Genomic DNA, 15,988 nt, shown 5'->3' with positions numbered 1-15,988 from the left:
CCTCTTGTGTAATGGAGCCAACAAAATTATGATTGATTTACTAGCTTATTTATTTATTTATTTTTATTTAAAGTTTTTTAAATATATAATTGTTTGCGGTGTTTATACTTACGGGTGTTAGCAAGCCAAAAAGTAGTATGATTATATATATATTTTATATATTTAGTTCATACTTATATTTTATTTTATTTAAAACAAAATGTATTTAAAACTTAACCTTCTTCCCGGTAAACAAAAAGTCTATTATTTATCTTTTGACACTAGTACATTCTTTTCATATTTGATTATAACACAAACTCTCGTCTCTCAAAATCAAAATAAGTGTAATCTGAGTTTGAGAGAGAGGTTGTGTACACCAAGACTATTTTGATCATGAGCAACCACATCCCTTTGCTCCAATCCAAACACCTTTCACGAGCAGCCCTCTCTTCCAATGCCCTTCATGTTCATAAAAGGCAAACTCGTGTCGCCACTACTTCCACAACCATGGTTACCTACCTTGAACTCAACAACAATCTCAAACCACTGGTTTTGTGGCTTCCCCAACAGGCATTCCTGACGCACTATCTTGCTCCCATCTGACTTCTTCAATTCGATGTTCAAAGGAACATTCCACCCGGAGGCTCTATTATTTAGCTATACCTGAAGTGCTACTTCATACACAACATTTGGTGAGAGCATAGACTCATTGATCTTTCCACGAATATCCAACCAAGATACTTCAATAAGTTCTGCAACGTCGCTATTGCCACTGCAAGTTTTTAGACACTCGAGTGAGAGATCAAGATACTTCAATAAGTTCTGCAACGTCAGCATTCTTCAAATTAACATCCAAGTAGTGACCAAGCTTCACTACTCCTCCTAATTTCTCTCTCGCTTCCTTCTCTTTGTCCATTACTCCATTTTAACCTTACGGTCATATAAAAGTTTTGAAAGATTTTACTACTTTAAGAAAATGAATTAATCAAATGGTTATTTTTTATTATTTTGTGTGGATGAATGCATTTTGCCTATGAAATTTATTTTTATATAAAGCTAAGAATAAATTATAAAAAAAATAAAAAGTCCACAAATTTAATTTAGAATATGAACTATTTATGCCTTAAAAAGAATGTTCTCGTGTTTATATTACTTTCCATTTACGATGAAAAGACATTTTAATTCTTTTAAAAGATATATTTTATTTTCATTTATATTTGTGTTTTGAAAAATAATTAACAATTTTTTTTATACAAAATAACATATATTTTAATTATTTATAAAAAAAATAAAACACTTTATTCTATTTTATTTTTAAGATTACTTTCAAATAATACTTTAGCCCATTATATCTTATTTTTGTATGAAACATTAATTAAATATAATATTTTGTTAGTTAATAAATTATAAAATATATATTAAATAAAAAATCTATTTGACGTACCAAGAAGATAAAACTAGAACGTTATAATTTTTTTTCTAGAGTTATTTTATTTAGACTATCGATTTTTAAACAAACCTATTTTCAATAAATTTAGTCTTAAAAATTTATAAAAATTGAGCATACATTTTTTTTTTCTTTAGACAATGTGATGTTTGATACTTTTATGAAAGTTAAATAGAAAGATCTCGTTTATTATATTTAATATAAAGAATAAATTAAATAAATATGATGATGGGTTGAATGAGTATATGACATTTATTTGGAATTATCTCAAAAGAATATTTTGGAGATATTGTTGACGACGAATACTTTAATCGTATAGTATAAATATTAGGATCAATTTTAATTTTATTTAAAATTAAACTAAACCGTAGATACAATTTTTTAAATATGTATATATATATATATATATATATATATATATATATATATATTAATTATTTAAATATTTAATATATCAAATACAATAAATATATTTTTCTTGTTTTATATTTAATATATCTAAAATATTAAATACAATTCAAATTAAATATATTTTTTTACTTCAAATTAAATATGTTTTTTTTATATTTAATATACCTAATATATTAATTATTAATTTCAAAAATTCGAGAAATTTTAATTAAATTGATTCTTTTTAGCGTTAATAATGAGATTTTATACCCTATAGATTATAAGCTCTCCAAAAAAAAAATTAATTAATTAAATTGTTCAATCAATCAATTTTCATTCATTAATTATAAATCACTGCAAGTAGATATGGAGTTGCACTTTTATGCACGGTAGAACATGTTATGTCCATTAATATATTCATTATAAATAAGCGATTCTTCACGAGTTGTTCATAATTACAGCTCGGTCAAAAGTACGTTTGTAAAGACTCAAGATTTCTACTTACCTAGAGTCGCTAATATCATGATAACGTAGTCATTTTGTGCAGAAATAAGTGTTTTAACTTTATCATAAAACATAAATTTCATCTTAAAACACTGACATAGAATTACTTGTTCGAAAATATTTTTAAAACTCAACGAAATATTAAATGAAATACATAAACATTAAAAGTAAACACCATATTCGTCCAAGTCTAGGAAAATAGATAATATCCTATTCATGTATCATGGTCTCGAGATGGAATGTAATAAGTCTTAGAGATGTAAGTTTTCAGACTACGCTGGTTGGAACTGTATGAAGTCTTGAGCATAGGTATTCAGACTAAGCTGCATGTAACGTATGAAGCCTTGGGCATAGGTATTGAGGTTGTAGGCCAGTCGTGAATGCAAGATTAGACTACATCGCTTGGAACGTTAGAAGTCTTGCATGTAAAATTTTGAGACTACACTGCTTGAATAGTGTTAGAGTGATGTTTGCTTGGATCCTAAGGACTTTTTTTTAGCTTTTATAATAATCTATCCTCTCTTTAGAATTGATATGTTCCTTTAATTAAAATTTTAAAATCAAGAACAATATATAATTTTTTTTTGTTCCATCTACCAAAGGTAACTAATTATTATTATTATTATTCATTACATTTTTTAGGCTGAAATTGTGATGGATGAATGTATTTTCTCTATATGAAATTTATTTATTTTTATATATAACTAAAAATAAATTATAAAAAATAAAAAGAAAATAATATATATTTTAATTATTTATATTAAAAAAAAAACACTTCATTCTCCTCTTAAAAAAAATAACCAGACTTTTGGAATAATACTTGATACAATTATATTTCATTTTTGTATGAAACGTTGTTTAAATATAATATTTTGTTTGTTAATAATTAATAAAACTAGAACAGTTTTTTCTTTCTGTGAAGTTACAAATTTTTTCTAAAGTTATTTATGAGTTGATATTGTGCATTCATATTTATTATTCATATAGAAAGACTATTGATTTTTAAAGATATCTATTTTTAATAAATTTAGTCTTAAAATTTATAAAAATGGACTTTTTTTATTATTATTTTTTTATTTTTTATAATGGGATGTTTGATACTTTCTAATTTATGAAAGTTAAATAAAAAGATCTCGTTTTATTTAATATAAAGAATAAATTAAATAATTATGATGATGTGTTGAATGAGTATATGATTGTAACACCCGCTCATCGTCAACGCGATTAACAGGAGTTACCATCGACAATAATAACAAACTCTGATATCCAATCATAAAACTCATAATATTTCTACAAACATCCCGTAAAATATTTATAAAAAAACAGTACTTTTAAAAACTTAAAACGACCAAAGTAAATTCTTGACAACGAAAACATAATTACATAAACAGACCCAGACATGGATTCCCAGTAGTCTCTAGCCCGCTGGTCTCGTCCTCGGTTGGCCTGCATCATCTAAATCTGGAAAGAAAAGTTATAATAATTTTGATGAGTAATTAGATTACTCAGTAAGTAGCTAGCTTATCATTCAAGAGTTCATAACTAATCTTTCCAGGTGTTTTTAAGTTTTATTCATCATTGACTCCTAGTTCTCTTACTAGGGTCATCTGTTCGTTATGAGGTATCTCAGCTACCTCCAGCTAGGTTACTGACTCTCTTTCGATATGCTTATCTAGAATTTTCGGACTCGTATGTAAGACTCGCTCTCGGTCAAATACGGCCCGTCTACTAATTGCTCTGGCGGTCTGTTTATCTCATATACCAACGGTCAGGAGTACTCATGCTCCCTGACTTAGTACACAGCGCGTTGGCCAGGAACTCCGCGGGAATTAGTAGACTATCATACTCATATAAATAAGCCATAGCTCAACAACCAATAAGCATATCTAGAGTCATAACCTTTCCATTAACATGCATAACATACTCACAGTTACTGCATGCTTTCATACATGTATCATGTTCAACGCATAGAACATTCTGACAATCATTTATATCATGTTTACATCACAGGCAAGCAGTCACAATATACAATAAACACTCAATATCATCAAAGCTCATCATAACATACTAAGCTCTTAATCAGGTAAACAACACACTCACATGTTGTAAAACAAGTTAAGAACTAGTTCATAGATCGATACGCTACTTACTTGGTTTCGAACTCCTTTTCCCCCTTGAATGTACGTTTAATAGTATTTCACACAATTCCTTCCTATTAGACCTATATTTTATCAATTTCAACATAAGTATAGACCAATTTTGATAGGACAGGTCAAAAGGAGTCGAACGGGACAAACCGGGAGCCAAAATACCTGCTCACGCGCCCTCACGCGCCAACACAAGGTCGGGGTTCGTTTCTCACGCGCCTCATCCGCGCACAATCGCACTTCCACTCGCGGCCTCCCACGCGCCTCGCGTGTCCTTCACGCGCTCGTCTTCAACCTCTCCTCCCTGCAATTTTTCCCAATCTTTTTCCTTTAATACCCGTTGTGTCCCGAAGCAAAAATTTCATCTCTACAGCTCGAATTTCGTTCTGATTTCTTCTACAACTTTATAGATCTTCTAACTACGGTTCTAACAAGCCTTATTTCATAACTTATTATGCAGTATGAATCAAGATATCGAGATTTAAAGGTTTGGTGATATGGTTTTTTTTTCGTTACCTTCGAATCACCGTCCGATTCAGCTCGTGGCCGTATCCCCTTCCTCAAAGGATTCCTCAGCAACAACCCCTCTTCCTTTACCCTCGATTGATGTCCAATTTTAAGCAACCAAAACTCGAATTCTAAAAAATTTCCTCCTCTGTTTTCTGGGTTTTTCGCTAATCACTATTCTTCGTTTTTCTTCCTTTTTAAAACCTAATCAAGGCCCTAATACGCTTCCACATCCTCTAATAATCCACTCATCAATCCCACGCCTCCAGCTTACACGTCCGCCGCCCCTCATCCCCTCTACAGCAGCTGCTTGACACAGCTGCTTCGATTTTTTTTTTTAAATTATTATTATTATTATTATTATTATTATTATTATTATTATTATTATTATTATTATTATCATCAAACACACAACAAATAAATACAAAATACATATTATCATTATTTTAGGTTGTTACAATGATCTTTATTGGGAAAGATCTCAACAGAATATTTTGAAGATATTGTTGAGAAGTAACTCTTATTTGTATGAACATTAGGATCAACTCTAATTTTATTTAGAATTAAACTAAACCAAGTGTTACTGAAACTTACCATAAATATAGGGAAAGTTATGGCTAATTTTTCACTTACTAGCGTGAGAAAATTTTATTATGTCAAAATAGTTAGAGTATTTTAGGTATTTAATTTAAATATTTTTCTAATATTTGTTTATTAGATTTGTTTGGTGGTGGTTAGTTCTATTTATGATTATTTCTAAAACTATAAAAACATTCAATAATATCATCGATCCAAACTTCAATGGTTTATGTTTTTGACTTAGTTATTCTTCTGTCAAAATCTAACAATAGGTATTAGAGCTGCAATTTTTGAGTGATTAAATAGGTAGAGTATGAGTGAGTGATTAAATAGGTAGAGTATGAGTGAAGATAAAACTTTAACAAAGATCCCTCGCTTCAATGGTCACTATGATCATTGGAGTGAAATTGAGTGATCAAATAGGGAGAGTATGAGTGAAGATAAAACTTTAACGAAGATCGCTCACTTCTATGGTCACTATGATCATTGGAGTGAACTGATGGAAAATTTGCTCAGCAGAGAGTCTATGGAGTGTGGTAGAAATTGATTTTTCAAAACCAAAGGAAGTAACAATGTTGACCGAGGCACAAAAAGGTCACCTTGATGATGCTAGACTCAAAAATCACCAAGTAAAACATTGCCTATTTCAGGCAATTGGTCGTACTGTCTTTAAACAAATCTTGAACACGCCAAGATTGTTTGGGACTCAATGAAGCGAAAATTTGGTAGAAACCAAAAAGTGAAGAAATCTCTTCTTAATGCACTAAGGAGAGAATTTGAGATCCTAGAAATGAAGAAGATGAAAGTATCACAGATTATTTAGCAAGAGTGATGATAATCTCCAACAAGATGAGAAGCAATGGAGAAGATATGCTAGACAATAAAATTGTAGAAAAAACTTTGCGTACCCTGATTGAAAAATTTACTTATGTTGTAGTATCCATTGAGGAATCCAAAGATACTGATAACATGTTCATTAATAATTACAAAGTTTATTAGTGGTGCATGAACAAAAATTTCGAAGATCTAGCATTAATGGAGAGGAGCAAGTTTTAAAACTTGAAGGACGAATGGAAATAAGTAACAGAGGAAGAGGAACTTATAGGGGCAGAGGACGCAGAAGAGGAAGATCAACTTTCAACAAAGCAACTGTTGAATGTTATAAGTGTCATGACTTAGGTCATTTTCAATATGAATGTTCAAAGATGAATAAGAAATTGAATTATGCAGAGCGGGAAGAAGAGGATGAAATGCTGTTCATGGCTCATATGGAAAGACATACATGAAGCAAAAAAGTAGTGATGCTTGGAGCGGGAAGAAGAGGATGAAATGCTGTTCATGGCTCATATGGAAAGACATACATGAAGCAAAAAAGTAGTGATGCTTGGTTCTTAGATTCTGGTTGCTCAAACCATATGTGTGCAAGTGAAGATATGTTTTCAAGCTTAGACAAGACATTTTTCCACCATGTCAAACTTGGAAATAATACAAGTATGAAAGTTATGGGAAAGGGTGCAGTGAAATTAACTTTGCATGGGGTTCGTTGTACTATTAGTAATGTGTATTGGGTACCTGAACTCAAAAGTTTTCTTGAGCGTTGGACAACTACAAGAAAAAGGAGTAGCAATGTTGTTTAAAGATGGTGTATGTAGCATTTATCATCTACAAAAAGGAAAAATAGCAGAGTCAACTATGAGCGCAAATCGGCTGTTTATTTTGCGTATTAAACCATCTACCACAACAAATGAAAGAAGATGTCTTCAAGTTTCAAATACGAATCAGTCAACACTTTGGCACCATCGTTATGGTCATCTTGGCTACAAAGGCTTGTGCACCTTGAAATACAAAAATATGGTGAAAGGCCTACCACAAATTATAGATCCAAACACCACCTGTGAGGCATGTATGAAAGCAAGCAACATCGGTATAACGCCCCTAATTTCCTAAACCTAATTAGTGACGTCACCTATGCATACATAATTCATTGCACGGAAGCTCATCATAAATAACCTTGGAAAAACACAACAGAGTCTTTCATAAAGATTCATAAATCCAAAACAAACCTTCAATAACTGAATTCAAAATAAATCTAAATAAAACAATACTTAATGCTATAATTTAAATAAACTCCTAAAAATATCCCCTCTCCAATTTCCATGGTGTCCTCCGCTTCGCCATCAATCGTACATTGGCGCCTTGTCTTTACCTGAAAAATGTAGGTAGCACGTGGTTTGAGTATTTTATGAAATACTTAGTAAGTCACCCCACGGTTGGGGTAAGGAATGCAAACACATGCAACATATGAGAGGGACCTAACTTTTCATAAACTTTACATAGCCTTGGGCGCTTTTCTATTCCAAGTAGGGTTGGATGTGTGGTACTCCTTCACGCATGGCCCATGTACGTGTACATGGACTCACCAGGCGGGCTCATATACGTATCCCCTAGGTCTGGCTTTGTCGGGCACAACGTATTACACGTTGCCGGACACCACAGAACAGAAAAGGGCCCGCATGATATCATGGCGAACATAAATATCGTATTTCATTCTTTCGTAACATAAAGGGGAAGAAGCCTGATGCACGTGACATACATATATATGCATGAGGTCTCTTAACATATCTAACATGGCATTACATAAGCAGTGCTAACATCGCATTTACGTTTCTTACATCACATGGCATCTCACATGACTTACATTACATGACATATTACATAACATGAAAGTACATTCCAGTTGCATAAACATCTCATGACATGACTCGATAATACTACGTGTATCCATGGCATCGATCAACATTTTCATGGCATATATTACAAACATATCATTCATAACTTCACATAACATAAACAGTCAACGGTCAACATAACCCATTACGTTTCATAGCACAAACAGTCACATAATTCATACATCATATAGTCATATCACATAATAAAACATGGTGCATGCAGGGGCCACAGGGCACACACCATCATACAACACGTGGTGAACTAGCTCCAACAGTAAGGTCACTTACCTTGATGGCCTTGGCCGAAGTCACTCACAACAAGCTAATCCCAACGGTTAAATACGTCCTATAATAACCACATAAAAACTTGGGAACCTTTCATAACATACCCTAGCTAAATCTCATGTCATTCATCAAAATAAACTCCCGACCCAATCTGTCTTTAACGGTTAGGAACCATACTGACCTCGGATTGTAAAACTAAGGGCAGAAACGGCTTTGAAAGGGCCAAATACCTTAGAATCGATATATTATAATGATACTGAGCCGATAAGCCGAGCTGCCGAGCCGACCAACTAAGCCGCCAAGCCAAGATGCGGGAATTGATGGAACCGAGCCGATTTCGTACACGTGCGAGTCGAGCCGCACTGAGTACGCGTGCGATGCTGTCGGAGCTATTGGGCGTGTGTCTGCGACTCGACCCGATTCCAAAAACCTTGCCTTCCTTACCCGACAAGCGACGAAACCTTAGTTTTTGCATCCCCGATTCTGCCGACGTGCCAATGATCCCACAACGTCCTCAACATCGATTTCCGACGGTCAACCTTCTTTGACACAATGATTCCAACATCAATACCTTACTTCCACTTGATTCTTCCTCCGAAGAGCAACCTCAACGTTTCGGAGGAAAGTTTGGAGAGAAAATCGTTTTCAAAGGATGTAAAAGGTTTGGCATAGGAATATAAAAATAATCTCAAGACATTTCCCAATCATTCTAGGTTTTAGGATAAGGAAACTTAGAGAAATAGGAATGTTTCTATTAGGTATTAAAAGTCTGGCAGGAAATCCCTTGATTTTCGGGGAGATTACATTTAATTATTTATTTTATTTTATTTTATTCTAGAAACTCGAATCGTTACAATCAGACTCCATTTCCAAAAATTGGTAAATGGAGAGCAACAGAAAAGTTGGGTCTTGTTCATGCAGATATATGTGGTCCAATTTCACCAGCTTCAAGTGGCCAGATGTTGTGCTTTATAGATGATTATTCAAGGAATGTATGAAGTTATTTTCTGGTAGAAAATCAGAAACATTTTATCATTTGAAATGTTTCAAAACAATGGTGGAAAAGAAAATTGGAATGCCTATAAAATGTTTAAGGACAGACAGAGGAGGAGAATTGAACTCTGCAGAATTCAACGATTTTTGCAAACAACATGGAGTGAGGAGACAATTGACCACAACCTATAACCCATAGCACAATGGAGTGGTCGAATGCAAAAATCGCACTGTGATGAACTTGATGAACTTGATGAACTTGGTAAGAGCTATGCTGACAGAGAAGAAAGTGCCTAAAAATTTCTGGCCTGAAGCAGTCAGGTGGATGATTCACATTTTGAATTGATCACCCACTCTTGCAGTAAAAGACATGATACCAGAAGAGGCTTGGAGCGGAATGAAATCATCGGTAGATTATTTCAGAGTTTTTGGATGTCTGGGACATGTCCATATTCTAGATACCAAGAGAAGCAAACTTGAAGTAAAAGTGTAATGTTTTATTTGGAGTCATCAGCGAATCCAAAGGCTACAGAATGTTTGATCAAACTACAAATAAAATTATAGTAAGTCGTAATGTAGCTTTCGAGGAAGATCGTGAATGATATTAGAAAGTTTTCGAAGGTGAAACAAAATTGGACGGGGAAAATATTGAATTTGATAAGAACACAGCCGAATGAGGAGAAATCAAAGAGGAAACGATTGAACCGATTGCTGAAACAATTGAACCAGTTGATGAAAATGAAGAAGGGGAAATCACGGAAGAAACGACTAAACTGGTTGCTGAAACAATTGAACGAGTTGTTGAAACAATTGAACCAGTTGATGAAAACGAAGAAGGGAAATAGTGACTATGTCGAAGACATGGAAGATAGCAAGAATACTTCTTCAATTGGATTTACTGATAGTGATATGTCGAAGACATGGAAGATAGCAAGAATACTTCAAGCTATGTGTTTATGACGAGTGGAGGAGCAGTAACTTGATCTTCTCATAAGCAGCCTATAGTCACCTTATCAACCATAGAAGCTGAGTTTGTTCTTGCTAGTGCCTGTGCATGTCAAGTTGTTTGGATGAGGAGGATACTCAAAGGGATTGGTTACTCTCCCTGTGCATGCCAAGTTGTTTGGATGAGAAGGATACTCAAAGAGATTGGTCACTCTCAAATAAAAGGAACAAAGCTAATGTGTGATAATACTTCAACTATTAAGCTATTGAACAATCCAGTTCTGTTCTAAACACATGAGAGTAAGATTTCACTTTCTTAAAGATCTTACAAAAGAAGGAACTGTTAATTTATTATTTTGTGGTACCCGAAATCAACTTGATGATTTGTTGACAAAACCTCTAAAAATTAAAAGCATTTCATAAGTTGTGCGAAGAACTTATGTTAGAGTTTTTCTGACCTTTAACTAATTCTTGACCAAAAAAAATAAGTTGAAGGAGAGATGGTTAAAAGAATTTTATTTAATTTAAATATTTTCCAACATTTATTTAGAAGATTTGTTTTTTTATATGTGGAAAGTTTCTATTTATGAGTATTTGTAATAGCTTATTTAAATTATATTTATACGTCATATCTATCCAAATATATATTTAACTAATTTAAATCTCATTTAAATTTAATTATTTAAATATTTAATATATCAAATACAATAAATATATTTTCCTCTTCTATATTTAAAATATCTAATATATTAAATATAAAGTGGAAGCGGTTAAATTAAATATATTTTTCTTCTTTTATATTTAAAATATTGAATATAATGTGAAGAATTCAAATTAAATATATTTTTCTCTCTTCATATTTAAGATATTTAATATATTAAATTTAACGTACACGTGTATGTTTTCTTCCTTATATTTAATATACCTTATATATTTATTATTAATTTCAACAATTCAAAAACATCTTTTAGTTAAATGGATTCTTTCTCGCATTATTACGAGCTAGTAATGAGATTTTATACACCTATACATTAAAAGCACGGGTAAAACAAAATTAATTAATTAAACTCTTTAATTAATCAATTTTCATTCGTTGACTATAAATTACCTTAAGTAGATATGGAGTTGCACTTTTATGCAACGTAGAGTATGTTATGTCCATTAATATATTCATTATAAATAAGTGATTCTTCACGAGTTGTTCTTATTCCAGCTGGGTCAAAAGTCCGTTTGTAACGACTATAGATTTCTACTTACCTAGAGTCGCTACCATCATCATAACATAATCATTTTGTGTAGAAATAAGTGTTTAAATTTTATCATAAAACATAAACTTCATCTTAAAACACTGACATGGACTTACTTGTTCGAAAATATTTTTAAAACGACATAACGAAATACTAAATGAAATAAATAAACATTAAAAGTTTAACTATTCTAATCTAAGTCTAAGAAAATAAATACAACTACTATATGCATGTGTCACGGTTTCGAAATGCGATGTCGTCGTCGGCCGTACAGAGATGGGTTGCTTTTATATGAAATACAAGTAGCATGTGGCTTGAGTATTTTAAAAAATACTTAGTAAGTGACCACTATACAATTCATGAATGGAACCCATCATATCAGTCTATTTTCGTCGGGCGGCTTTTTTAACAGACAACTTAGATGTGTACTTAATTTTCCTACACACGATCCACATGTGCGAGTATAAACCCACAAGTTGATTCGCACACCTCCTAGCCCCCTTTCTGGTCGGGCGAGCATCCTCTAGTAAACATAATGATTGTTCCCATGCCTCGTAGCGTATGCGTCCGTACTATCGTGAAGGAATAGGGCTATCCCCCGATGCATGAACACACAATAATGCATGAGGTTCCAACATTTTTCTATTTTCTCATTATCATTTAATACAATCCCGCTTATTTGCTTACATTTATTACCCTATTTATTTATTTGGAGTACAATAGTTTTTTACTCCAAACACTTTTTTTTTTACCACTAGGTAAGTACATATTATCTCACTTTCTTAACCAAAACACACTTTGAGGACATTTATTACCTCATTTATGCATAGGAACAATATTTACTTATTCAAAAAATTAACCACTTACATCTATTATGTAACACCCTAATTTTTCTTGTCAACATCAAAGACCCCAAAGACGCCTGTGTATGCATGTCTTTAATAACATATGTAGAAATTTAAAATAAAACATTTTGAAGCATGAAAAGCCACCTATCAACTATTAATCGATCAAAACAACGCATATTATTTATCTAAAATCACTACCCTTGTCATAACATACTCTCTTAAAAATATACTCAGGAAGCAATATATTTGTAGACTCTCATCGCTTCCTTCTCCGAGTAGGTTCTCACGACTTTCTTTGGTCTATACGAAGTTTCAATTGATTCCTTATTGATCATCTACCCGTGTAGTCCTTAGTCNATGAGCTAACTCACTAGTTCAACCAGGGGGTTTGGCGATATTAGCATGTGTTATAGATGTAAGAGAAAAGGAAAATAACCTAGACACTGTACTAGTAGTGAACGAATTTCTAAAAGTTCTTCGCAAGATCTACCCGGAATACTCCCTTCCCAAGCGTTAGAATTTGACATAGAACTCAAGCCTGGAACTGGTTCTATTTCCAAAGCACTCTATCGCATGGCGGCAACAGAGTTGNTAAAATCAATAGAAGTACTCATACTAAACCACCTATGTGCATAGTCCCTACCTCTTTCAAGATCGGTTTATGAAGTTGCAGTGTCAACCTTGACTCATATCTATGCTCAATGGGTGTAACGGCAACAAATATAAAAAAAAAATTGCGCACTCGCCAAAAAACGCACGAGCATTTCAGTGAGACGCCGAAATTCTCACACCACGCTCAGTCACACTCCTCCGACGCTCCCGCTTTGCCAAAACAATCCCAGACGACTGCCCATCCTTCAACTACACGCTTCTAGAGGCCAACCTCCAAGGAAAAGGGGAAGAGAGAGAAATTTTGTCAGAAAAATCGCGTGAACCGGGTGGAGAAGACGAAGTCGGTGGACTTCGGTTCAAATTCGTATTGGGTNATCAACGCTCCAACTGTGTTTATGGAATTAATGAACTGGGTGTTTAAGGACTGTCTAGATACTTTGTTATTGTGTTCATAGATGACGTCCTAGAATACTTGAAAATGGACCAAGAACACCTCCGAAAACTCCTAACAACCCTAGGAGAGAACAAGTTGTATGTCAAGTTCTCCCAATAATGTATGAACTTTATTGTGATATAATATAATTATAATGTCTACTATGTTTTAAATTCTCTTTATTTTATTTTATTTTATTTCGCAAAAAATTTGCCCGTCCTTTTTAGAGTCGAGTACCGATCCTTACATAACAAATGTGTCAAGAAGCACGTCCTTACAGACTTATTAATCTGAATTTGTTCCTCAAAATTGAGCTTATATAGAGCTTTACAACAGGGTCATTTTCCCCCTTTAGCTTAACGTCAATATTTAGAGAAATTCTCATGAAGAAGCCGAGAGCAAAGAAGGTCTAGATCAAGCTAATAAAATGAGTGAAGATTTGGATATTTTTTCGATTAAGAGAATTTGGAAGCCAAACTTTCCTAACTTGGCTTATGTCATTTGGTGAAATCTTTTGCTAGGGTTTCGTGGCATTAAGCGAAACATGTTTCATCAAGAGATAGTAAGCTAAAGGTCAGTGAAGTTAGTGAAGCATGAGAACCAATAGAGTTTCAAAAGTGGGTACCAAACCCATAAAACAAAAACTTAACTTTAAAATTCTTCCTAATTTTTTAATGATAAAACTTGAAATTGGTTCCATTGTATTCTTAGGAAGTTCTACAACTTTATAGTAAAACTCACGTGGAATGAATGCCTTAAAAATATAAAATCAAAGTAATATTTCAATCACTAGAATTTAGAAACAATGGTGAGATCGATATAGTTATTTATTTATTTATTTATTTTTACTTGTGTATGAATAACTTAAATTGAAAGAACTTTTATACGATAAAATGTTGCATTTAAAGATTTTTGAATTTGTAATTGTTTGCGGTGTTTATGCTTACCCGTGTTAGTTAGCCAAAAAGTAGTATTATATTTATTTATTTATTTTTATATTTAGTTCATACTTATATTTTATTAAATCTGAAACAAAAATGATTTAAAACTTAACCTTCTTGCCGGTAAGCAAAAGGTCTATTATTTATTGTTTCATACTAGGTACATTCTTTCATATTTGATTATAACACAAACTTTCGTCCCTCAACATCAAAATAAGTGTACTTTGAGTTTGAGAAAGAGAGATCGTGTACACCAAGACTATTTTGATCATGAGCAACCACATCCCTTTGCTCCAATCCGAACACCTTTCACGAGCAGCCCTCTCTTCCAATGCCCTCCATGTTCAAAAAAGGAAAACTCGATCTCGCCACTACTTCCACAGCCAGGGTTACCTACCTTGTACTCAACAACAATCTCAAACCACTGGTTTCGTGGCTTCCCCGACAGGCATTCTTGGCGCACTATCTTGCTCCCATCTGGCTTCTTCAATTCAATGTTCAGAGGAGCATCCCATCCAGAGGCTCTATCATTTAGTTGTACCTGAAGTGCTACTTCATACACAATATTTGGTGAGAGCATAGACTCATTGATCTTTCCACGAATGTTCAGCCAAGATACTTCAATAAGTTCTGCAACTTCGCTATTGCCACTGCAAGTTTTTAGACGCCCGAGTGAGTGATCAAGAAATCAACATTTTATCATTTTTTTCCGTTGAGAAATTAGTTAAAAATTATACCAGGATCCCCATTTCCAGTATCTTTTATCTTCAATCCAGGCGATTGAGAGAGCTCTTGCAAATATAAAGTACCAATGACTGTTTAACTTCTTATCAAAGATGTACTTCTGCATAAAAAGTAAAAGGGAAAGAAAGCAAATATTTTGATTTAATATGTTTATGATATACAAAGGTGAAGTTGAAATTAATATATATATACATATATAGTTGCACTTACTATAGCTCCCTTGTTCAAGAGGATTCCAGCAACAAGTTGGTCATAAAGCTTAACGAAGGAAGGATAGTGCAGTGCTACGTCAGCATTCTTCAAAATAACATCCAAGCAATGGCCAAGCTTCACTTCTCCTCCTAATTTCTCTCTCGCTTCCTTCTCTTTGTTGTCCATTATAGTGCCTTCTTTTTTATGAACTGAATTGAGATATGAGTTAAAGTGAGAGGGAAGAAGGGATATATATAACCCCTTCTTTGGTATAATATTTTGAAGATAAGCCATGCATATTTGTTATTTTCACTTTTTTTTTTCATACACTGTTTCATTCAAAAGTAAAGGCTTTTTTTTACATCTTCCAGAAATCAACATCACTTTTTGATATATTCCTTTAATTTTCATCAAAATAGTAATTGAATGACCCATAGGTAACTAATTTTTATTATTGTTATGAATA

The 15,988-nt window shown here is 33.1% G+C and overlaps 1 protein-coding gene and 1 pseudogene across 2 annotated transcripts; both read right to left on the bottom strand.

Moving 5' to 3' along the window:
• Positions 1–224: 224 nt before the first annotated feature.
• LOC111434187 (lectin-like) lies at positions 225–15,764 on the bottom strand. Of its 2 annotated transcripts, XM_023071560.1 has the most exons (4): positions 15,541–15,764; positions 15,324–15,430; positions 14,848–15,236; positions 225–346 (listed from the first exon to the last, which is right to left on the bottom strand). In XM_023071560.1, exons 1-3 carry the CDS (start codon positions 15,706–15,708, stop codon positions 14,855–14,857), a joined length of 657 nt encoding a protein of 218 aa, XP_022927328.1. In that variant the 5' UTR covers positions 15,709–15,764; the 3' UTR covers positions 225–346; positions 14,848–14,854. The 2 variants fall into 2 exon arrangements, with proteins under 2 accessions (XP_022927328.1, XP_022927327.1); XM_023071559.1 differs by lacking the exon at positions 225–346 and having other exon boundaries at positions 14,684–15,236.
• LOC111434190 lies at positions 353–895 on the bottom strand (annotated as a pseudogene).
• Positions 15,765–15,988: the final 224 nt, after the last annotated feature.

Source organism: Cucurbita moschata, unplaced genomic scaffold (genome assembly GCF_002738365.1).
Source record: "Cucurbita moschata cultivar Rifu unplaced genomic scaffold, Cmos_1.0 Cmo_Scf00044, whole genome shotgun sequence".
NCBI lineage: Eukaryota > Viridiplantae > Streptophyta > Magnoliopsida > Cucurbitales > Cucurbitaceae > Cucurbita > Cucurbita moschata.
The sequence above is the reverse complement of the archived record's forward strand: the minus strand, read 5'-3'. Positions and strand labels throughout refer to the sequence as shown.

Excerpts from the sequence above, each read along its gene's own strand:
- LOC111434187 (XM_023071560.1), bottom strand. The coding sequence starts at position 15,708 with ATGGACAACAAAGAGAAGGAAGCGAGAGAGAAATTAGGAGGAGAAGTG. Across the intron at positions 15,431-15,540 it reads TCTTGAACAAGGGAGCTATA|AAGTACATCTTTGATAAGAA; the intron begins GTAAGTGCAACT and ends CTTTTTATGCAG. Across the intron at positions 15,237-15,323 it reads TACTGGAAATGGGGATCCTG|TGGCAATAGCGAAGTTGCAG; the intron begins GTATAATTTTTA and ends AAAAACTTGCAG.